The 24,899-nt window shown below is 43.9% G+C and overlaps 1 protein-coding gene across 7 annotated transcripts in view; it reads left to right on the top strand.

The window, feature by feature from the left end:
* PFKFB2 (6-phosphofructo-2-kinase/fructose-2,6-biphosphatase 2) overlaps positions 1-24,899 on the top strand; it is a 37,315-nt gene that overhangs the window by 4,994 nt on the left and 7,422 nt on the right. For 4 of the 7 annotated variants that reach the window (XM_027870721.1, XM_027870720.1, XM_027870719.1 and 1 more), the window contains 13 exons: positions 10,458-10,583; positions 11,048-11,144; positions 11,573-11,639; positions 11,793-11,867; positions 12,207-12,263; positions 13,355-13,479; positions 15,256-15,463; positions 15,847-15,993; positions 17,202-17,306; positions 18,754-18,883; positions 19,832-19,894; positions 20,191-20,255; positions 20,894-24,533. In XM_027870721.1, the coding sequence (XP_027726522.1) occupies positions 10,458-10,583; positions 11,048-11,144; positions 11,573-11,639; positions 11,793-11,867; positions 12,207-12,263; positions 13,355-13,479; positions 15,256-15,463; positions 15,847-15,993; positions 17,202-17,306; positions 18,754-18,883; positions 19,832-19,894; positions 20,191-20,255; positions 20,894-21,094 (1,466 nt within the window). In that variant the 3' untranslated portion in view covers positions 21,095-24,533. Of the gene's footprint in view, positions 1-10,457; positions 10,584-11,047; positions 11,145-11,572; positions 11,640-11,792; positions 11,868-12,206; positions 12,264-13,354; positions 13,480-15,255; positions 15,464-15,846; positions 15,994-17,201; positions 17,307-18,753; positions 18,884-19,831; positions 19,895-20,190; positions 20,256-20,893; positions 24,534-24,899 lie in introns of those variants that run through there. The other 3 variants (XR_003569868.1, XM_027870723.1, XM_027870724.1) reach the window with 2 other exon arrangements.

Here is a 24,899-nt window from a genome sequence, read left to right as displayed (position 1 = left end):
TTGCATATTGACTGACTGTTGGTTTTCCCAGGGGCCAGTGAATCAAGCATTTTCTTGCCTATCTGAGAAGTTGGAAATGCAAATAGTTGATGGAGAGGATGGGGAAGCAACACAGTAGCATTTCTGTTTCTTCCTTCCATCCCATGCCCTCTTTGTCTACTCCCATTAATTAGCCTTAGAATTTTCATAGCTGATCCCACAAGGCTCTGTCCACGCTGTGGAGCCTGGCACTGCTCAGCTTGCTAATGTTTGACTAAAACCCCACTCCCCAGGGAACCCAGACAAAGTCTGATAACTCTTACCTGTAAATTACTCCACCTCTCACTCAGAAGTATGCCAGCTCATTGCTTTCTCACTCTACTAGTTATTAATAGAAGATAAAAGCAGGAGATAGACATAGGGGAGGGAGGGATGTTTGATGTTCAAAGCTGGTCTTGGAACCTCAACCTTGATGTCAAGATCTTGATGGTCTCGTGATTAATGATAATAATCACACATCCCTGAGCTCTTACAAAGCTCTTTAGAGTTGTATGGCCACAAGGAGAGCTGAGGTTTGCTCATCTCTTCAGGGCCACCCTCTCCTCTCTGCCAGGACATAAGGCTAGGCATGTAGCATAAAATGCCCCTGTGGAAAATATGCTATCCTGCCTCTGCTTGAAACAGTGGGTACCTTTCTGAAAGGTTGTATGTGTAAAATAAATTTTTGTAAATATACTGTAAATGTCCTAGAACTCACTAAAGGAATACTACAGGAATTCACTTTGCCAAGAGAATGGACCAACCTTTGCAAAATTTTTGTTTCATCCTTGGTGATCACTCTCTTAATATGTCTGTTTTCTGACCAGTAGCTGGTATGTGGAAGTCAATCAACACTCTTTCCACTTATTAATAAATTTCCATTTATTCAGCATCTACTTTGTGCCAAGCCAAAAATGAAACAGTTTCTGCCTTCAAATAAGGCTTTATATTCTATAAAGGGAGATAACGTCGACAAATAAGTTGAATTTGAGAGTGAGGGCCTTGGCATCTGGGGGATCCAGAAAGGTGCATCATAGAAAGGACATTCTGTATGACTTTAGGCTGCTGCTGATTTCACTTCTCTGGGCCTCAGTTGCTATATTTGTCAAATGGGGAAGTTGGACCAGCTAACTTCTTAAGTCAGTTTGAAGAGTCTGATTAATGTATGTTGGACTTTCCAGAAGTTGAGGTATGTACTTACACTCCTAAGAAAACTGAGTTTTATTGGGGTTCTCTGATCTCAATACCATGAGGTCCTTCTGGCTATCCCAAGGAAGAGTGCTTTTTTTTGGCTAGCTATATCCTATTTATGCTCATCTTCCCACTCAGATCTTTCCCTTCCCTTGCCCTTCCTCCTTTATGTCAGGTGCCTGGAAGGTTTGGTTCTTTGTGTCCTTGAAGAACTTCCCCCCAGAGTTTTCAGTCTGAATGGGAACAGAACGACCCTGTCCTTCCTCATCCCTGGCCTTGCCTCCCCTCCTCCTGTCTTGATCTTTCCCATCCCTCTTCCTAACTTTTCATCTCCTTTCCCCTCATGCAAATACCTGCTGCTGGGTTGTCCTAAAGTACAGTGAACTGTCCTGTTTCACCTGCAGCATGTCTGAGTTTCCCATCCCCCGGGATTGAAATTTGAGACAACCACTGTGTGTGGGTTGGGGAGGGGGTGAATTAAGCTGAGTGAGCATTTGCAGGTTTTTTTTCCTTTCCTTGCTGCCTCCCTGCATATTGTAAAAGGGTCCCATGGCTCTTCCTTGTTCACACTCTCAGCCAGTTTATTAATAGCTCAGTTATTATCCCCTAGCTACCTAATTACCCCTGTGTAGGTCAACTTGGACTCTGGAAAGGTGACAGAGAGGGGAGGAGAGAGAAGGCCTGAGGGCAACAAGATTGAGTCCTAGAGCCTGTATCCTCAGAACTCTTGCTACTGTTGGGGAGCTCAGAATAGGGGTTCCTTAAGTTTTTTTCTAGAACTCCTTTACATGGCTCAGGTCGGCCCAAGCAAGAACAAGGTGCCATTTATTATCTGCATTCTCTCCTAGGGAGAGGGTCTTCAGGGTATTGGTAAGAGTTCTGCCAAGGGATTGGGTGGTTTTGTGACTAGTGATTGAGAGTCAGAAAACTTGGATTCTAGTTAGAGCTCTCTCCCTGACAGAACTTCTCTGCAACTCAGTTTTCCCATGTATAAAACATAAGTTTTATAGTTGCCCTACCCCCATTTCCCATTAAGGAAGTTATGAGAAAACGAGTTTATGATTGAGAAAGCAGCCTAGACTCTGGTGGGGGTGGGGAGGAAAGGAGGAGAATTTTGTGAGAATTCTGCAATTTTTAGAAGTTTTAGTTAAGGATACTTTTGGGGGAACAGGGAACTGTAGTCATTTGCTGCGATGCCCCCAGGCCCTTAGAATTGAATGTGTTAGAGATAGGACAAAATGTTCTAAATTGGTAGCTGTGGCTGTCTGTGTGAATGAATGAGGAAGGAAGCATAGTTTATTTCTGCAGTCTGTCAGTCCTGAGTGACAAATTTTAGGTGGGAGCAGGTGCTGTTTTCATCAGCCGTTAGCAGGCTCAGCTTGGTTTGGTAAACACTGAGCAGCTGTGTGCCTGGGAGCTTCAGAGCAACCCCCAAGGTCTGTTGATTCAAGACCTTGGAGAGGGGAACAGGACCTTTGGGGGAGGTGCCTAATGGACTGTGAAGTGTGGGTGAATGTAGTCTAGGAGAAAGAAGTAGCCTGAGTAATGAGCCGAGCAGTAGGGGACTGGGGAGTATGCATGGCCCCTTAGCTGGAAAAAGTGAGGACTCAGGGGTTTAGCCACTTAAATCTGAGAATACCCATCTGTTTGGGGCCATTGAGTGGCAATGCTGAGCCATGCTCTGCTGAGAATAGAAAGATGGTTACCATGGCTCAGAGATCCCAAATAAGAGTTAGGCAAAAGAAGTTAGGAGTTGGGGAGTTAGGGAAGAAATAGGAGGTAGGAAATGAAATCATTTCTTCTTTATCTTGCATTTATCCTCACGGGCTTCTCACTCCATCTTCATTCCCCTGTCATTTGGGGACAGCGAATGATTTCTATCTTTAGCTAAGAAACAGAAGTAGCAAAGTGTAGTGGCTGCAGTGTTGAGCTTGGAAGTCAGGAAGACTTGGGTTTAAATCCTACTCCTGAACACTTAACTAGTTTTGTGACCCTAGCCAAGTCATTTAACTTTGATTTGATTCAAGAAATTCTCTGGGACCTGACTTTCCAGCAGGTACCATGCCTTTCCCTTGTACAAGATATCTATCCTTCCCATTCCACGGAGGCCCCATCTGCTTCTCTCCTTACTGAAAAACTCTTAAGGGAAGATTTTAGAGTTGGAAGAGATCCGTGGAGTATAAAAACTACTCATTTTACAGATGTAAATGCTGAAGTCCAGGAAGGGAAATGATTTGCCTAAAGTCATGTACCTAGTAAGTAGTAGGGTCTAATTTTAAGCCTAGGTCCTAATCCCATGCTTTTTCTACTCTTGTTTCATATTTCTGTACTCTTTGTTTCATATCATACAGATTTGCTGTCTATTTTGGGGGAAAAAAGTTTTTTTAGGAAAAAAATCATTCCTCCTGTTTGCTTATTTAAAACAGCAGCTACTTTGGTATTCTCCCTTGGCTTTTTATAAAACATTTACATTTTAGTTTTCTAGGCTCACCACAAACACATAGATTAGAGAAACAATAAACATTTGTAGGAGAAGCAGAATTGGAGGCAGGCAGACCACACTCCACTTCCTGGGAAGGAATCTTCCTGAGGATGAGGCCAAAGGCCTTTTCCTTCCTATCCCTCCCCCTCCTTACTCCACACCTTCCTCACCTTTTGCCCTCCCCACTAGCCTGGGCCTCTGTAACAAGGCCAGCTATAAAATCAGCCCTTGGAAGATGACTCCAGCTTTGTGCTGGAGTCCAGGCACAGGTCACTAGAGGACAGTGTAGAAGACTGGGCCATTTCAGGTGAAAGCAGCAAAGGAATTTCCCTTTGTTCAAAGGTTGGAGGGGTCAAAATTCCTGCTTGGTTCTTTTCTTGAGTCTCCTTGTGATGCTAGGTTCACAGTCATCTTAACTCCTCTGGGCCTCCTTTTACTGTCATTTTAGTGGGAGGAGACATTATTGTTATCTTCCCACTCACCCCACCCACCCCAATGTCTCTATTACTTTGTATTTACTCTGCATATATATTTTTTTTTATCTTTGTACGTGATATCTCCTTGCAGTAGAATATAAGCCCCTTGAAGGGACTTTTTTGTTTCTGTATTCCTAGCACAAAAGTTCTTAACCTTCTTTTGTGTCGTGGACCCCTTTGGTACTCTGGTGAAGTTTATCCTTTCTCAGGATGATGATTTTTTTCTTTTTAAAAAATATTTTATGGGGTTTTTTTGTTTGTTTGTTTTTTGGTGAGGCAATTGGGGTTGTGACTTGCCCAAGAGCCACACAGCTAGTAAGTATCAAGTGTCAGAGGCTCAATTTGAACTCAGGTCCTCCTGACTCCTTGTTTTTTTTTTTCCAATTACATCTAAAAACAATTTTTAGCATTCATTTTTTAAAAATATTGAGTTCCAAATTCTCCCTCTCTCTTTCTCTTCCCCTTCATTGAGAAGACAAGCAATTTGATGTAGGGTTTACATGTGTAGTCATACAAAACATATTTCCATATTAGTTATGTTGTGAAAGAAAACACAGACCAAAAAAAAAAAAGAAAAAGAAAAATAGGGTTTTAAAAAAAATATGCTTCAATTTGCATTCAGACTCCATCAGTCCTTTCTCTGGAGGTGGATGGCATTTTTCATCATAAGTCCTTTGGAATTGTCTTAGAACATTGTATTGCTGAGAATAGCTAAGTCATTCACAGTTGATCATCATTACAATATTGCTGTTACTGTGTACAATGTTTTCCTCGTTCTGCTCACTTCACTCTGCCTCAGTTTACTAAGTCTTTCTGGGTTTATCTGAAAGCATCCTATTCATCACTTTTTGTAGCACAATAGTATTCCATCACAATCATATACCACAACTTGTTCAGCCATTTGATAGACTTGATAGATTGATAGACTTCCCCTCAATTTCCAATTCTTTGCCACCACAAAAAGAGCTGCTATAAATATTTTTGTACATATAGACCCTTTTCCTTTTTTTTCCTTTTTCCATCTCTTTGGGATACAGACCTAATAGTGGTATTGCTGGATCAAAGGGTATCCACAGTTTTATAGCCCTTTGAGCATAACTCTGTATTGCTCCCTTAAATGATTAGATCAGTTCACAATTACATCAACAGCACATTAGTATCCCAATTTTTCCACATCCCCTCCAACATTTGTCATTTTTGTTTTCTGTCATATTAACCTATCTGATAGGTGTGAGGTGGATATGTCAGAGTTCTTTAAATTTGCATTTCTCTAATCAATAGGGATTTAGAGCATTTTTTCATATGACTATAGATAGTTTGATTTCTTCTGAAAACTGCCTATTCATATTCTTTGACCATTTATCAATTGGGGAATGAATTAGATTCTTATAAATTTGACTCAGTTCTCTATATATTTGAGAAATGAGGCCTTTGTCAGAGAAACATGCTGTACGTTTTTTTTCCACAGTTATGATTACTGTGTATTTTCCTCCATCCTATTTCCCCCCTCCTCTTTTCCCCTTTCACTCTGCCCCTCCTAAAAATTGTTTTGCTTCTGACCACCATTTCCCGTAATCCCCTCTTCCTTCTATCAGCTCCCTTCCTTCTCTTATCCTCTTTCCCTCCTTCTTCCCTGTAGGGCAAAACAGACTTCTATACTCAACTGAGTTATTCCCTCTTTGAGCCAATTCCAATGAGAGTAAAGTTCAAAAGTTATCTACAACCCCACCCCTATCTTTCCTTCCACTGTAAAAGCTCTTTTGGTCCTCTTTTATGTGAGATAATTTACCCCTTTCTATCTTTCCCTTCCCTCAGTGCATCCTTCTTTTTCACCCCTTAATTTAATTTTTTTAGATATCATCCCATCATAGTTAATTTACACTTGTGCCCTCTGTCTAACTGCCCTAATAATGATTAAGTTCTTAGGAGTTATAAGTATCACCTTCCCATGTGTAAATGTAAACAGTTTAACCTTTTTGAATTCCTTATGATTTCTCTTTCTTGTTGACCTTTTTATGCTTCTCTCAAGTCTTATATTTGAAAATCAAATTTTCTATTTAGCTCTGGTCTTTTAATCAGGAATACTTGAAAGTCCTCTATTTCTTTAAATATCCATTTTTTTCCCCCTGAAAGATTATACTCAGTTTTTCTGGGTAAGTGATTCTTGGTTATAATCCTGGTTCCCTTGACCTCTAGAATATCATATTCCAAGCCCTCTAATCCTTTAATGTAGAAGCTGCTAAATCTTGTTTTTTTATGACCATGACTCCACAAATTTGAATTGTTTCTTTCTGGCTGCTATCAGTATTTTCTTCTTGACCTGGAAGCACTGGAATTTAACTATAATATTCCTGTGAGTTTTCATTTAGGGATCTCTTTCAGGAGGTGATCAGTGAATTCTTTAAATCTCTATCTTACCCTCTGGTTCTACGATATCAGGGCAGTTTTCCTTGATAATTTCTTGAAATATGATGTCTGGGCTCCTTTTTTGGTCATGGCTTCCAGGTAGTCTGATGATTGTTAAAGTAGATCTTCTGGATCTATTTTCCAGGTCAGTTGTTTTTTCAATGAGATATTTCACATTTTCTTCTAATTTTTTTCATACTTTTGATGTTGTTTTATTGTTTCTTAATGTCTCATGCAGTCATTAGCTCCCAATTCTAATTTTTTTATTAATTTATTTTGATTTATCAATAATCACTTCCACATACTTTTGAGTTTAAAATTTTTCTCCCCCTTCCTCCCCACCACCCTCCCCAAAATGGCACACAATCTGATATAGGCTATACATTTACATTCATATTAAACATATTTTCACATTAGTGATGTTGTAAGTAAAAATTAAAACCAATAGGATTAACCATCAGAAAGAGGAAACAAAACTCAGAAGAGGAAAAAAAAATAGTAATTCAACTTCCATAGTTCTTTCTTTGGATGTGGATAGCATTTTCTATCACAAGGCCTCTGGAGATGTCTTAGATCCTTGTATTGCTGGGAAGGGTTAAGTTTAGCAATATTAGTCATCACAGAACATGGCTGTTATTCTGTACAGTGTTCTCTTGGTTCTGCTCACTTCACTCAGCATCAGACCACACAAGTCTTGCCAGGTTTTTCTGAAGTCAGCCTGTTCATCATTTCTTATAGCACAATAGTATTCCATCACATTCATATATCACAACTTGCTCAGCCATTCCCCAGCTGATGGGCATCCTCTCAATTTCCAGTTCTTTGCCACCACAAAAAGAGCTGCTATGAATATTTTTGTACATGTGGGTCCTTTTCCCATTTGTATGATCTCTTTGGGCCAATTTTAATTTTTAAGGAACTATTTTCTTCAGTGAGCTTTTGTACCTCCTTTTCCATGTGACCAATTTTGCTTTTTAAGGAGTTCTTCCCTTCAGTGGATTTTTGTGCCTCTTTTCCATTTGCCTATTCTGTTTTCTTAAGTTGTTATTTTCTTCAGTATTTTTTTTGCCTCCTTTACCAAGCTGTTGATTCTTTTTTCATGATTTTCTTGCATCATTCTCATTTCTTTTGTTAATTTTTCCTCTCCCTCTCTTATTGATTTTTTAAATCCTTGTTGAGCTCTTCCAGGAATTCTTTGTTGGCCTGAGACCAATTCATATTTTTCTTTGAGGCTTTCGATTTGGCTGTTTTGATATCATTGTCTTCTTCTGAGTTTGTGTTTTGATCTTCCCTGTTACCACAGTAACTTTCTATGGTCAGGTTCTTTTGTTTGTTCATTTTTCTAGCCTATTTCTTGACTTTTTACTTGAAGTTAAAGTTGGGCTCTGTTCCCAGGGTGGAGGGGACACCACTCCAAGCTTCAGGTTTTTTATGCTGCTGTCTTCAGAGCTAATTCTGGGGTTCTATAAGGTTTCAGTTCTTCCAAGGTTGTTTGATCTAAGGAGATGTGTGGTTACCGCTCTCCTGGCCTGTACTCTGGTCTGTGAGCAACCACAAGCATTCTTTTCCACTCTGGAACTATGACCAGTATACCAGTGCTCCTCCTCATCCTGCAACCACAACCCAGAATCATATACGGTCAATAGAACAGACACCTCCACCCGGTACAAGCAAAGGGTCCCCTGTAATCTACTTCTGACCAGTTGTCTGACCCCCTTACCATCTGTGAACTGAGAGTTCTGGGAGCTACTGCCGATTCAGTCACCCCTAAGGCCTGCTCTGGATTATGCTTTACTCTCATCTCAGGGAGACAGACCCTTCCTGCCAACCTCTTAAGTTGTCTTGGGCTGGAAAATTGTTTCGCCTCATCCTTTTGTTGGTTCTGCCATGCCAGGATTTGTTTGAGGAGAGCTCAGGTCGATCCCTGGGTCTTGACTCCGCCATCTTGGTTCTGCCTCCAGGATATTGTTTTAAAATGCATAAAATAAAACAGAGGACAAGGAAACCAATTACATTGAAATATAGTTATCACTGACATTTTTTTTTTAAATTCATGCAACTTCTTGAAATTTATCCCCAGGTTAAAAACCCCTGCCGCAGTACCTAGAAGGTGCCTGACAGTTAATCAATATTTCTTGACAAAATGAATGAATCTGAAGTCTTGGGACCAGGACAAATGAGAGAATAGGTCTACAAATACTCTGAAAATCAGGAGGGATTATTACTATGACTAATAAAAGCTGTGACTATTTCCAAGGTGTTCTGCTTTGCCTTCATTCTAACCATTAAATCAGACCAAATGGTGCCCCAGGGCCTTTTATTACCTTAAGGTTCCTGCAGGGGCCATCATACCTTCATCTGTGCCTTGTGTCATCCTCAGGATTAGACAGGAGATAATGGCAACTCTGCCACAGCCTAGATCCCTGGGGAGCTCAGAGCTATTGACTTCAGAGGCCAGCTCAGAAGATTTAAAGCTAAAAGGGACCTTGGAGATCATCTAGTCCAACCCCTCTTATTTCACAGATCCAACAAAACATTTGAGTTCAAAATTTATTAAGCACCTACTGCATAAAGTTCTGTGCTAAGCATCAGTAATACAAAGATGAAAACAAAATAGTTTAAAATTTTGCAGATGAGGAAACTGAAGCCAAAAGGTCAAGTGAATTAACCAGGGTCATTTGAACCAGGAATTATCATTATTATTATTATGAATAACTGACATTTATATAGCACTTACTATGTGCCAGGCACTGTGCTAAGCACTTTACAATTATTATGTCACTTGACACTCACAACCTTAAAAGGTAGATGCTACTTTTATCCCCATTTTACAGGTAAGAAAACTGAGGCAAACAGATTTTTAAGTGACTTGCTCAGGGTCACACAGCTAGGCAGTGTCTGAGGATGGATTTGAACTCAGGTCTTCCTGACTCTAGGCATAGAGCTCTATCCGCTTAGCCACCTTGTTGCCCAAGCAGAGCCAGGGTTAGGACATATGTCTTCAGACTTCAAACCTAGCATTTTTTTCTATTTCACTTTATTGCCTCCTTTAGGGTTCTCAGTGGCAGCTTGGGCTGATGTTCTATGACTCCATAGTGCGTGGACAATCCTGCCTTTACTTATTGTGAGAGGGTAGGGGCATGGAGGAAAATAGAAAATGATTTTTCAGTATTAGGGATATTATGATCAGTTCTAGAATTGAACTTCATTCTGAAGAGACCCTACTGAAAACCAAGGGAATTGTTGGGGAGGGGCAGCCAAGGGTAATTACCTCTTAGGATCACTTGGTGCCAGAGGTCTTCCTCAGTTCCCTAGTGGTAGTACCAGGCAGGACATTTCAGAGGCTGCTGTGGCCTCCTCCTTTTCTTTCCTCTCCTCTTCATCTGTCTGTCCTGACACTGAGCAGTCTTCAGATATTTGACAAGAAAAAGGCCCACACTCTTAGGGAGTGGGGAGTGGTATGGTGGAGTACAGAGACATTGGATTGGGAGTCAGGAGAGATTTATGTTCAAATCCTGCCTGTGACACTTATTAGCTCCGTGACCTTGGACAAATTGATTGCTTAGCCCCTCTGAATCCCGATTTTCTTGTCTGCGAAAGGAAGGTCATATTCTCTATAGTCCCTGTTTCACAGGGTTGCTGTGAGGCACTGGTGAGGTCATACATGTAAAGTGCCTTGCTCAGTCCAGTGGAATGAGCACTGGCTATAGAGTCAGGGGACCTGGGTTCAAATTCTGCCTCTGTTGCTTACTCAATGTGATCATCAATTTCTTGTGCCCCCCAGTTTGATCTGCCTTGTCCCAGGAAAGTTCAGCAGGCTTCCCTTCAGCCTTCCCATCTACCCTCTCTGATCCCTTTGGCCTCCCCTCCCCTTCTTCTTGCAGCATGGGCCTCCTACATGACGAACTCCCCGACACTTATTGTAATGATTGGCCTGCCAGCCCGGGGCAAGACCTATGTATCCAAGAAACTCACCCGCTACCTCAACTGGATTGGGGTCCCCACCAAAGGTAGGTGCAGTTTAGTCTGTAGGGGCAGTAGCCTGGAGAGGGGGAGGGATAGAGAGGAATTGGGCTCTTGGACCCCCTTGGTCCTTTGCTTAGGGAGCTTAGGGGTCCCTGGGGCTTGGGAATTCAGTTTCCATGCTCCCACATTTCTGTAGCAGTCAGTACTAGTGTTCCACAAGTCTGGCAGCTCAATGTCCTTCCCTGCCCCTCAGCAAATTTTTGGCTATTTTCTGGAGTGGTCGACTGGGGTGAAGGGTGGGGAGGGGGGAACATCTCTGTTCCCAGCCTTGGAACAGACTGGGGAGGGCAGTGGTGGGAGTTAGTGGGGCAGGCTGGGCTAATATTTCTAGTCCTGGTCTTCAATTTGGAATAGATTAGCCTGGTCTAGGGAATGACTGATTTCTAACCCATTGACATTGGGGCTATTATGGCATTTAGGGGCTAAAGGGTAGGGATTTTTTCCACAGTTTTTAATCTCGGGGTATATCGACGTGAAGCAGTCAAATCATATAAATCCTACGACTTCTTCCGGCATGACAACGAAGAGGCCATGAAGATCCGAAAGTAAGTCCCCCTCCATGAGGCACAGGCATGGGCAAGACACGACCACAGAGAGGAATGGGCAGGGCAGGTGTTGGCTTTCCTTTTAGACAGTAGATCCTGGGGATTTCCCAAAGAAATTTATCCAACTGGGCACCCATAGGCTCTGAGGACAAAGAGTGAGGCTAAAGAAGCCTCCAACATTAAAATCTAATCATCCCTGCCTTCTTGATAGCAGGCCCCAAAGAGAGGCGCTTGAGATTGTTCTGGAGGGGAGGGTGCAAAAGGTCTTAGGGGGGACCTAAGAATGTGAATCTGGGGACAGACTGAAAAAGTGAGGAGAATGGAGTGAGCAGCGATGTGTCTCTTAACTGATCCAATTTTGCCATTTCTCCTATTGTCATTGTATAATCTTCTAGGACACCTGCCTCACTCATTCTCTCTTTTTACAGACAATGTGCTCTGGTGGCGCTACAAGATGTTAAAGCGTATTTCACATATGAGTGTGGTCAGATTGCGGTAAGCATTGCCTGTCCTCTTCCACCCTCCTCCCCACTCTGCTCATCTCTCCCCTCTTCAACTCCATCTTGAGTTTCCATTCAGGTAACAGGTATACCCTTTCCATACTATCCTTTGCCCCCTCCAACTCACACCCTGTGCTTTCTTCCCCAGGTATTTGATGCTACCAATACCACCCGGGAAAGAAGAGACCTGATCTTGAACTTTGCCAAGGAGAATGCCTTCAAGGTTGGGTCTGGCTCATGATACCAGGGTGGTGGGGCTGGAGAGTGGTTGAAGAAGGAATTAGATGTTTAGGACTCTTCCCTTGGGTTTGGTCCCCAATCCTTTTGTTTAGGTTCTTTTCTCAGACCCATGGCCTTTGTGCCTGAGGCACTGGGAATGTGATAAAATGTATACATACACACATACATACATACATACACACATACATACACACATACATACACGTGTGTGTGTGTGCGATTCTTGAAGGCCATTCTCTCCAAGAGATGCATAGAGAAGAAAACATGTCACTAGTCAATAGTCCTTTCACACTGCTCACCACTTTGCCATCACCCTTCTCAGGTGTTCTTCGTGGAATCTGTCTGCGATGATCCTGATGTGATTGCAGCCAACATTCTGGTGGGTAACTCTCCATTTCCATGGCTACATCCAATCCTTTAGGGGTGTATGAGCCTTTCTGGTTAATGATGAGAAAGAACCAAGACTTAACACTGAAAGTAATCACTGCTCATGAGTTTCCAGCTTTGAGTAATATCATTCTGTCCCTCCTCACTAACTTCCCCTGGGGATCAGGGACAAGTTTGGGTAGAAGGAAAAAACATAGAAGAGGAAACTGACATGCAGAGCTAGAAAGAGACATGGCCTGGGGGCCAAAGCAAGGCAGCCTTAAAGTCTGAAATCCTGGCTCAAAGGTGTGAGTCATGACTGGAGGTTCAGACTCAGGCATTTCTCCTGGAAGGGATCAAATCTAGGAATGCCATCTGCCACGTCATTGTTTTGTCCCTGTATTTAGGCTCGTGTGTATGATAAGCCTGATTCCCTGTGGGGTGAAGGGACTATTGATACAGGGACATAAAGGAAGTGGGGCAGGCTTGACAGGAAGACTGTGGTTCAAATCCCACCTCAGACACTTACTGACTGTGTTACTTTGTGAAAGTCTCTTCACCTCTGTAAACCTAATAATAAGTAGGTACTTCTTTATCCGTAAAATGGGGATAATAATAGTACCTACTTCACAAGGTGGTTGTGAGGGTCAGATGAAATCCTGTATTTCAAATGCTTTGTAGACTTTTAAAAGTGTCACTATCGTAATTAATTATGTAATCATTAGTAATAATAATCATTATTGTTACTGTTAGTCAAGTAAGAGAAAAATCCCTGGAGTTCCCCGCCTCCTCTTTTTTTCCCAGCACATCTTACTTTTCCCAGGAAAAGGCCCAGGAAGAGCTTCAGCAAAGTTACATTTCTGACTGTCCCCAAGCTCGTGGCAATCATGTGACTCTGCCTAGTCATTGCTCTCCATCCCATTGCCAGAGTTAGGGGAGATGAGTTGGGAGTGGGAGCGGAAGTCAAGGGAATTATTGGCCCTGATGAGAGGCTGGCTTAGGCTTGTCGGCAGAGGCAGGTGGGGGAAAGGGAGGCTAATGGAGGGAGAGGATCGGGAGGGGGCTTGTGTCGTGACTGGGTCTCAGCTAGTTTCATCCTTCCAGGAAGTGAAGGTCTCAAGCCCGGACTACCCAGAGAGGGACAGGGAAAATGTGATGGAGGACTTCCTGAAGAGAATCGAGTGTTACAAAGTCACCTATCGGCCCCTTGACCCTGACCACTATGACAAGTGAGGCTCGAGTCCTTGGCCTTAACACAGTTGTTTTGGGGTTTTGGGGGGATGGAGTCAGGATACTGTGGTAAGGGGTGCATAGGATCACACCCTTCTCCAGTTCTTCTAGCAAATTTGGACCTCCTGTGGTCCTAGGATTCCATAATTTCTCACCTATAGTATACATATTATTTGAGAGGGCAAAGAGATATTGAAGCTCAGTGGCTTATATATGAGGTAAGTGTTGAAGGGTTTTCGGTAGCTAATCCTCCATTCCCTAGATAGTGTGTCATTATAGCTTTCGCTTGGAAGAGAGGAAGTTGGGGGGGGGAGAAGGGAAGGGGTATAAGTATTTATTACTATGTGCCAGGCACTCTGTTAAATGTTTTACAAATATTATTTAGTTCTCACAACAGCCCTGTAAGGTCCTAAGGCTAATTTTATCCCCATTATACAATTGAGAAAGCTGAGGCAGATAGAGGTTAAGTGACTTACCTAGGGTCACACAGCTAATAAGTGTCGGAGGCTGAATTTGAACTTGGTCTTTCTGACTCCAGGTCCAGCACTCTATGCACTATGGTGCCACTTAGGGCCTTTCTTTGATAGTACAGTTCAAATCCTGACTGACAGGTACAACCACCTGTGTGTCTTTAGGCCAGTCAACTTAAGTTTGCTGGGCTTTGGTTTCCTCATCAGTAAAATAAGGGAATTGGGCTTGACCTTGATCTTGTGGTCCTTTTCAGCTCTAAATCCATGATGCTCCTATGCTGCATACTGATGTTACTATGGTTACAAAACTGAGGGGTGTGCTGGTCAATGTTTAACAACCAGCTCTCAGGGAGGCGAGATTGTGTGCATGCAACACACTTTTACATTTAATCTGCGTTATTAACTTTTTTCCCATCACTTTCTTAAGTCTGGACAATCAACACAAGAGTAAATCAAGCTCTAATTTGTGGCATTTGCCATTTCTGAGATGTAAATGCTCATACTGAAAATCTAACAATCTCACAAGCTGCTATGAGCTTACCCCCTTCTTGACCTTTTAATACTAATAATAATTATAACCAAAACTTACATAGTTCTTTAAGGTTTGCAAAGCACTTTATAGATATGTTATATGATCCTTACAACAACCCTGGGAGTTAGGTGCTATTATTATTTTCATTTTACAGATGAGGAAACTGAGGCATGTCTTTCCACCTCCTGCTTTTCAGGTTCCTTCTGTGTTACCTTTCCCCATTAGATTGTAGGCTCCCCAAGAGCAGGAAATATATACAAATAACCAATATTTGTATCCCCAGTGCTTAGCACAGTGCCTGGCACATAGTATGTACTTAACACATCTTTCTTGACTGACTGACTGAGGCAGACAAAGCTTAAGGGACTTGCCTAGAATCACACAACTAGTAAGTGTTTGGGGGAGGTTTTGAGCTATGCAGGTCTTCCTGACTCGGGAACCAGGACTGTCTCCACTTCCCTGCTGAGCTGATCTCTTCAAGGGCATGGGCTACAGCTTCCATGTCTCTGCCAGGGTGTTCACTAGAGTAGGCACCTAATGATTTTAACTAAGTAAATTTTATTTAATCTTACTTGGGAAAAATTATTTTCTTATGGTTTGGTCAGGGAATGAGCACACAAGACAGAGAGTGAGGTGAAGCTGGAAGTGATGAGAGGAAGAGCAACTCTTGGTATTCACGTTGAGGGTCCACATTCTGAGTTTCCGCCCAGGCCTTCTCCCCAGGATCTCACCTCTGGAGGGGTTCTTCTCCCCTCTTCTCCCTTCTGTGCCAGGGATCTGTCCTTCATCAAGGTGATCAATGTGGGACAGCGGTTCCTGGTGAACCGAGTTCAGGACTACATCCAAAGCAAGATCGTGTACTACCTCATGAATATCCACGTCCAGCCCCGAACCATCTATCTTTGTCGTCACGGAGAGAGTGAGTTCAACCTGTTGGGCAAGATTGGTGGTGACTCTGGTCTCTCGTCCCGAGGAAAGCAGGTGAGCACAGCCGGCAGACCAAGAGGGGTCACGGTCGTTGTCATCATCGTGTTCACCCCCTGGCCTCTCCTGCAACATTGACATTCTTAGTGTTGCTTAGATGGTTTGCAGAACAAGGATGGCGCTAGCCTGCCGTATTGTAGTCTTGTCCTGTGTTTAAGGATATTGGGGGAAGGTCTCACTTCTTCATTCCCAGTCCTGTTGGAAGCCAGGCATCTGTTGTGTATCTTTCTGCATTCTCAGCACTTTAGCAGATGCTCCAATTTAAATCCATTTCTTCTTGGACAGAGCAGTGGCTTTTCAGCTCTTTGATCATGGTCATCTTGGCCATTTCCTCTGCTATTTCCACTTAGAGATGGTCATCTTCTTTTGTTTCCTCCCAGTTTGCTCAAGCACTAAGGAAGTTCCTGGAGGAGCAGGAGATTGTGGACCTCAAAGTGTGGACCAGCCAGCTAAAGAGAACCATCCAGACTGCAGAGTCCCTAGGTGTGACCTATGAGCAGTGGAAGATCCTGAATGAGATTGATGCTGTGAGTAGATAGTTGGTAGGGCTAGTCTGGCTGCAAGTTGCCCAGTGGTTAGAGTGCTGGGCCTGGAGTCAGGAAGACTCACCTTCCTGAGTTCAAATCTGGCCTCAGACACTTACTAGCAGTGTGACCCTGGGCAAATCACTGCACCTTGTTTGCCTCAGTTTTCTCATCTGTAAAATGATCTGGAGAAGGAAATGGCAGATCACCCCAGTGTCTTTGCCAAGAGAACCCCAAATGAGGTCACAAAGAGTTGGACATGATTGAAACAGCTGAATAACAACAATAAAACGGGTTGGTCAATAGCAGGGGAGTACTTCTTTTCCTCCTCTTGCGGGGCAGGAGTCCCACAGAGTTGTAGTGGAGTCTGGTAGCAGAACATGGACTTTTTTTTTCCAAAACTTGCTACCATGGTTCCTGGGCTGAAGCCTAGAATGGAACCTAGAAAAGGCCTTCTGAAGTTATTTTGTTCCATTTGGGTATCCTTCTGTGTAAAAGGAAGTAGATGAAGTCTTGCTTCCTACTTTTGTCAGCTAATTATACCCCAAACCCTCTTTCTGTGTTCAGTGTTAGATTCCCCTTTGGCACTCAGTGTCATTTCTTTCTTTCCCCCTCCCTCTACCCTTTCCCTTTTAAAACATTTCTTATAAATATCTTCTAACCTCTTCAGTTTTCCCTCATTCCTAATCTTTCTCATATTGTATTGTCTTGACCCCCTAAGTTCTTCCTTTAAATTAGGGTCCCGTCCACCCCACACATTAAGGATATCTTCCTGCAGTGGTTATAGAGGTAGAAGTAGAGAAGTGAAATCTGGGAGGTGGGATTTGAATTCAGGCCTTCCTGACTTCAGTCCCTCTCCGTGGGTGTTCGAAGTGTTGTCTTAGTGGCGTGGTTGTGTTCATTTGTGTCTGACTCTTCATGATCCTATCTGGGGTTTTCTTGGTGCAGATACTGAAGAGATTTGCCATTTCCTTCTCCAGCTTATTTTACAGACAAGGAAACTGAGGCAAACAAGGTTAAGTGACTTGCCCAAGGTCACACAGCTAGTGAGTGTCTGAGGCCAGATTTGAGTCTTCCTGACTCCAAGCCTGGCGCTCTATACACTACATCACCTAGCTGCCCTAGTGGCATGGTAGCTTTGCATAATCATGAAAAGGAGGGGCTTATTTCCAGGTCTTCTGGGACCCTCAGCATGTTTTGGCTTTCTGCAGGGTGTGTGCGAAGAGATGACCTATGAAGAGATTGAGAAGCAATACCCAGAAGAGTTTGCCCTTCGGGATCAAGAGAAGTATCTGTATCGCTACCCTGGAGGGGAGGTAAGATGTACTGTTGGAGCTCCCATCTTGGGAGGGGTTGATCCTGCCTCTTCGGGTCTAGGAGAGACTCAAGAAGTTGCTGGATTCACGTTCCTGCTTCTAGGCAGGCGAGTCAGACAGATTGCAGTGGGGTTAGGGGTCAGGGAGGGGGTGGGGGAGGGGGAGAGCCTTTGGGAAAGGAGACTTTGGTTCTTCTTGCTGCCCTGTCTCAGCTGTAGGACCGATGCATGCTGGTAAATAAAGACTAAAACTTCTATAAGCTTATTCTCACCCCTCCCTCTACTCCCATCCAGGGGTATGGTCATAATAAACTGTGTAAAATGGGTTTGGGGTCTTTTCTGCTTGCCCAAGGTAAGTGGTAGTCTCGCTGGCAACTTCAATGTCTTTTTCATCAGAATTTCTGGAAACAAATTGGCATATACTTTCTGGGTACCCAACACCAAGAGAATCAAACTGTAATGGGAAATGATAGCTGATGGCTAGCATTTTTATAGCACCTAAAACTCGCAGTGTGCTTTACAAATATCCTCTCCTTTATTCTTCCTAACAGTCCTGGGAGGTAGGTGTGCCTTTGCATTACAGATTTGAAATCATGTCTTCTCATTATAAATAATAAGAAAAATAATAGTTTGTCATAATAGCTAACACATTAGTAGAGCACTTTAAGGTTTTTAAAGTGCTCTATATATTATCTCATTTTATCCTCACAATAACTGTTGGAGGAAAGTGCTACCCCCACTTACATGTGGGCCGCTAAGTGGCACAGTGGATAGAGCACTGGGCTAGGAACCAGGAAGAATCATCTTCCTGAGTTCAAATCTAACTTCAGACACTTCATAGCTGTGTGACCCTCAGCAAGTCACTTAACCCTGTTTGCCTCAGTTTCCTCATCTGACAAATGGGCTGGAGAAGGAAATGGCAAACCACTCCAGTATCTTTGCCAAGAAAACCCCAAGATGGGGTCATGAAGAGGTGGACCCCACTGAAGTGCCTGAACAACTACAAAACATATGAGGAAACTGAGGCTGAGAGTAGTTAAGTGACTTGCCCAGTGTCACACAGCTAGTAAGTCTGTGAGTCCAGATTTGAACTCAGGTCTTCAAGATTCCACACCCAGCACTCTTTATTGTATCATCCAGCAATACCCTGGGAGACTCTGGCCTCCTTAAAAACCCCACCGCCTCTTGACTGGAACAGAAAAGAAACCAGATTGAGTTCCAGTCCTTTCTCAATGACCTGTGGTTTTTCTCAGTCTGAACCTTGTTCTTGAAAGGTCTGAGCATTCCCAAGAGACACAAGGCTCAGGGTTGGGGGTGAGAAGAGGACTTAGCTGGTGACACTGAGTCTCTGTGCCTGCTGGAATGAAACCAGCTGGGGAAGGAAGAAAAAAAGAGGGATCATTTGACCGAAACTCAGCTGCCAACTTAATTCTGGCTTCCTCCGCCAGTCATACCAGGACCTGGTGCAGCGGCTGGAGCCGGTCATCATGGAGTTAGAGCGCCAGGGCAACGTCCTCGTCATCTCCCACCAGGCTGTCATGCGCTGCCTTCTGGCCTACTTCTTGGACAACAGCGCAGGTGCCAGAGAAAGGCAGAGTGGGGGCGGGATGAGGGAGGGAAAGGGCTTGCCTTTTGATGGTGCCAGAATCCATTGGCACTTTGTCCCTGGTCCTGAGAGCAGATATTTCAGGCTGCTAGAAGGATCCAGCAGCTATTGAACATGCACCTTGGCGTCCCCAGCCCTGCTATTACAAAAGCCCCTATCTGGAGCACCATTCTAGTTTATCAGCCCTCGTTGGCCACCAAGTAGTTTTGGGACACTTGGTGCCTTCTCTCCCTATTGTTATTCTGGTTCCTTGCTGTCCTCCTACATTTTAAGAAGCTATATCTTCTAGCCTTTGAGTTTGCCTATTTAAGGCATGAAACAACACAGAGATCCACATTTCTTTGGACAGAAAGGGCAGGGGAGTTGGAGGCTGCAGGCTGTTGTTTGTGGGTTGGAAGTGGGGAGAGAAGGGGCTACCATATCTGTGCCTCCTTGTTTCCCTAACTTCCTGACTGACAATCATCTCCTAGTCCACTGAAGGCATTCTTCATGTGGGTGTATAAAGGGCCTTCATACAATTCTCCTTTCCCCCAAGCCTTGCCTAAATCCTATGGTCCAGCTCCTTTACCTCCGTTCTCCTTTACTTGGCCTAAGTCATCCCACATTGGCAACTAATCTGTTCTCCACTTCAATCACCTTGTAACTTGGGGTTCAGTGTCCACAGGACAGAATGTAGCCTCTTGGTGGGGATTGCAGAGTTCTGACACCACAAGCAGTGGGTCGTCATAAAAAAACAAAGTAAGTTGAGGTCCTCCGAGCTTCCCCCCCTCTAACCTGACTCCTTCTCCATACTGCCTATGGGCAGTATTATTCAATGAGTCAATCAATAAACATTTATTAAGTGCCTACTATGTGCCACGAACTGGGGATACAAAAGGAGGCAAAAGCCAGTCCTGTTCACTATGTATTTCTGGTTTCAGATGAGCTGCCCTACTTGAGGTGTCCACTCCACACCATCTTCAAACTCACACCTGTGGCCTATGGTAATTATGAGCTTAGGGGCTAAGTTGGGAGGTGGGGAATCGAGGAGAATCAAGATAAGGAGTTTTCTTAACAGTTTGCCAAGAGGTTAACAGATGTTGCCAGGGAAAGATCCTTATGGCCCTTTTAAAAAGTCAACTTCAGTGACACTTGGGCCCTTCTCTTACTGTATTAGCCAGTATCAACTGGAAGAGTGCCATCTGGTCTGGGATGTTTCTCTTCACTAGATCTCGGGGGATCCTCTCCTGTGAACTTTTCATCTAAGAATGTTCCCATTCTTCCTTCTCTTCTCCATCAGGATGCAAAGTGGAAATAATAAGTCTCAATGTGGAAGCTGTGAACACTCACCGAGACAGGCCTGCTGTAAGTATTTCCCAGATGGAATGATCCTCCCAGGCTCCTTTCTGCCACCCTCAGATTGCTGAGCCTTGGGCAGTAGGAGAGCTGGGTGCTAGAGGGCAATGTGATGCTTGCTGCAAAGATTACTGGTGTAGGCTTGTCTTCTGGCTAGTGTGTTCTTTTGCCATGGGAAGAGACACTGAATTATTATTATTATTATTACTTCTCAGTAGTAGTATTGTGACATTTAAAAATAGGGCGCTGGAATTCCAGTTAAAAGTGGAAAACATTTCAATAAAGTGAAGTTGGATCTCTTTTCTGGGAAGGTCCTTCACTTGGCCGATAGGGTGTTCCAGAGGACAATGGGGCAAGGAGTTGGGAGGCTTCAGAACTATCCCTGAGAGCCTGTGAGACCCAAGAGAAGTCTGTCCTCTCTTCTCTCGGAGCCTGTTTCCCCCCTGGGAGATTCTGAGGCCAGATGAGTTATCATCTATGTCTACAGTCCTTTCAGATGCCCAGTGGTGAGAGAAACTGGCTAGATCCTGTTTTGGTGTTAGGTCTCTGGAGGACAGAAACGCAGGTATCAGGGAAGTGGTTTAACCTTTGTGAAGGCGCTCTTGGCTTGGCTTTCATTCCTGTGGTGTCCCTCCATTTCTGATTAGAACAACCTCCCCAAGAACCAAACCCCTGTAAGGATGAGGAGGAACAGCTTTACGCCTCTCTCCAGTTCGGATACAATAAAGCGCCCGAGAAATTACAGTGTTGGGAGCCGGCCCCTCAAGCCCCTCAGCCCTCTTCGTGCCCTGGATGCTCAAGAAGGGGCTGACCAGCCGAAGACCCAAGTCAGCGTTTCCGTGGTGTAACCGTGTGTGTTCTTCCCCAAACCCATTCTCTTTTGCCCTTTTCACTAATCACTTAGGACTTTCTTTAACTTCCACGTCTTCAATTAATCCTAACCCAGAGCATGAGATTGTGTTTCTGAACCAGCCAATTTCAGTCATTCCCAGATCGGGGGTGACACATCGCCCTGCCAAGGTTTCGACCTTAGTCACATTCTAACGGGGTCTCTTGGAACAGGTATTTGGGCATGAGTTTTTGAGGAGAGAAAATAGAGTCCCATGAGAGAGATGATTTGGTGTAGTCAAGATTGGAAGGGACTGATAAGCACTTTCCAAACACCTCTCTTTCTTTCCTCAACCTGTCATCATTAATGTGCTTTGTTTGTGGGTGTGTGGGGGACACACGTGCTGGGCAACCTATTTTCCTTCACCTTCTAAGTCGCTTTGTTACTTTATACTAATGCACTTCCCTCTTCTCCCCTGCCCTTTAGGATCCTCCATTAGACTGTCCCATTTTTGGCCGTAGTGATGCGTGGAACCCATGTGGTACCTGTGGGAGGAACAGAGAGCAGATTGGGGAAGGAAATTTGGGCTGTGGTTGGTGGCTCCACAATGGGGCTTAACCTGAAGGGGCTGCTCCCTTCTCTTGCTCTTTCCACTCAACCCATGCCCAGGGGTCTTCCTGGCCCACCCCTCACCTACGGACCCTTGTTGGAGTATATGAGACATAGCATCCACAACCCTTGGGCCCCCATTTCCTTTCACCAGGAATGATCCCCAGACCTGTTTCACTGGGGGAGAAGCTAGATTTTGTGTATTTGGATTATCCCTTCCTAGGGTTTGCTTTTCAATTCAAAAGAGCTGTTATAAGGGCTGCTGATGTGTGTTGAATGGGGGTGGGTAGATGGTCTGTATTCTGCCCAAGGCTCTTGTAGGGGAGCACATACTGAGAAAGGTCTCTCTTTCCCACTGGCTGCCAGGCTTATTGCCAACAACAACAGCTGCCCTGCCAAAGCCAGTGACCTCTCTGGGCCGATTAGAAGGACAGAGCCAGAGTGAGGAACTATTGGGGATGCTGAGTGTTCCAACTCTTTGAGGAAGCAACATCTGACTCCTTCCCCCGACCTGAAGTAAATCCTGGGATACACAGACAATAACATTCATCAAATGGAATATTTATTTTAATACATGTAATGCATTAGGAAAGTTCTCCCTTCCTCTCCCACCCCTTCCTTTTTTTTTTTTCCTTCAAAATTACAAAGGCCTATTGAAACAGCCTGGTGGTTTTGCTGCCTTTCCTTGGGATCGGATGTCCCATCCACAAGTTAAAAGCCACGCCCATTAGGACTCAATGGGATGCTTAGCGGTATTTGGGCTTCACATTTCCAAGTTTTGTTCTTAGCATCTTCTTGGTTTAGGGCCTCTCCTGTTAGCCCCGAGGAAGCTACTTCTCTACCTGTTGTGTTATATCTGCTTTCTCAGCTTAGTGCTTGCCCTGGTCATATCCTAATTCGGGTCCTTCTGTGCTTCCTGTCTTTATAGCTTCTGAGACTATTTACATAGGATCCCTGGGGCTCCCATTTCCTTTCCCTCTTATTTCCAATCTCTTTCTTTTGGGGAGTAGGTGATCTTGGTGTATTTGGTAAGTGTCTTGGTCTGGGGTTGGTAAAAACACTACTGCTGTCTGTGGGGTGGGGTGAGGAGACAGCCTCTATACCTCCCAGAGCCCTTCTTGGAAGCTTACATAAAAACCTCAGCCAGATCACTTCTGTCCTTCCTTTGAAGAAGGTATTTTTTGGGCCTGGATGGCTCGAACAGATTATTGATAGTCAATTCAGTTTTTCTGTGGTGAGAGGGGCAGCTTCTTGTGTTGGTCACATGGAAAGGCCAATTGGACAGTGAATGCTCAGGCTAAGCAGCCAATTTAGGAGTCCTAGATTCTTTTTGATTTAGATGTTGGTCAATCAACCAACCATCATGCATTTGTCAAGTTCTTGCTATTTGTTGGGCTCTGTGCTAAGCTCTGGGGATACAAAGAAGGGGGAAAAACAGTTCCTGCCCTCAAGGACCTTATATTCTAACGTTGGTCTGAGTGGGTCAAAACTGTAGACTGAATATAGCCTTAGAGAGCCAGTTATTTTGATTGGTTGATATTGGAAGTGTGCAGTGTGGAGGGAGGTTAGGAGACTTTGTTTCTAGTCCCAATTCTTACCTTTATGACCTAAACTCTAGGTCCTAGAATAAAACATAGTACCTCTTAGGGCCTTCACTGACCCCATCAGTGAAATGAAGAGAAGATTCAAGTTCCATTATAAAGGCACTACAGGTATTGAATTCCTTGGATAAATAGCTGGCACTTCTAAGTGTCCAAGTATGTGTGGCAGCCAATTTCTAGACTCAAGCTTGTTTGTGCCCTTGTGAAACACATTCCATTCCAGGCCAGAGTTAAGATAAGCTGGCATTGCTTGTTTAGCCTGCTAACAGTGAGCACTGAGGGCAGAGCCATGGCTGCCAGGTGCTATGGAGAGCTTAAGAACACCCTCTTTTTCCTGTCCATCTTCTCAAGGGTATGTTAAACAACTCTAATTAGAAATGATTGTATACTCACAAAGTGTGCTAAAAGGTGTAAATGAGGATAGTACCAGTGCCAGGCATATGTGCTGGGGGGATATTAAGATATAGGGCAGATAATTCTCCTGCATGCTCCTTCTCCATCACTCCATACCCTACCATACCCTGCACATGTGATAACCACCTTGGCTATGGTACTGAGGTTGTTAGCAGTACCCTGGGGAGAGCTGGGTTTTGTTCCATGTGAGAGGGAGATAGGGAGCGTGGGGGTATATTTGTGACAGCTTAACTCAAATAGATATGGTTTGGGTTTGGCCAGTTTGACAGCTTTGGTGTGGAGAAGTATTTATCCTCATGGCCCTTTGGGGGTAAGAAAACGAAGCAATTAACTGTTGATTAATGTAAGAGAATAAGACTTTTTGCCCTTTTGGAGCCTTTTGATAGAAGAGGAATCAGAGAGACTTGGGCTGTTCCATGTCTTCTCTTTGTTGAGATTAACCTTCTAGAAAGAGAGTAACAACCCCACTGAACCAAGGGGGCTGAACTCTCAGCTCTCCTGGCCTTGGAGCCAGAGCTGAGCTGGCTTTTTATTCCATCCTTCCAGAGTGCCTTCCTAATACAGCCTCTTCCAGGAGGGTTATCTGGGACTCTCTTTTTCTCCTTCCTACCTCTTCCTCCATTTTCTTCTGTATAAATTTCTGAATACTCTGACTCCATTGTTGAAGTCTTGAGAAGCATTAATGAGATGGGAGAAACTTATAGAACCTTCTCTGAAAAAAATGATTGCTGATACTGCCTGAGAGGATTTAGAAAAATGATCTCTCTGTCTCTCTCTCTCTCTCTCTCTCTCTGTCTCTCTCTGTCTTTCTGTTTCTGTCTGTCTCTCTCTCTCTCTCTCCTTTCTTCTCTCTTCTGTCTTCTCTCCTTCCCTCCCTCCCTCCCATCACCCCTCTTCTTCTGATCTATTGTTAAATGAGAAAGAAGAAATGTTTTGTTAGGATTTCCTTTTTTTCCCCTTTTCTTAGCACTTCTCTGTTTTCCCTTTACCCAATTGGAACCTAGTTCCCAAACATTAGCCTTAAATTCTTAGATCTCATTCTTATTGGAAACAGAAAGCACAGAGAACAACTTTTCAGGGCATACAGGAGACTTAAACCATGTAATCTAACCTACGTTCATTAAGCACCTTCTACGTTCGAAGCACTGTGTAAGGCTCTTGTGTTAACAAAACAAAACAAAACGAAACAAAAATACCAGT

The sequence above is a fragment of the Vombatus ursinus genome, unplaced genomic scaffold (genome assembly GCF_900497805.2).
Source record: "Vombatus ursinus unplaced genomic scaffold, bare-nosed wombat genome assembly UNPS02014798.1, whole genome shotgun sequence".
NCBI classification, from domain to species: domain Eukaryota; kingdom Metazoa; phylum Chordata; class Mammalia; order Diprotodontia; family Vombatidae; genus Vombatus; species Vombatus ursinus.
The sequence above is the reverse complement of the archived record's forward strand: the minus strand, read 5'-3'. Positions and strand labels throughout refer to the sequence as shown.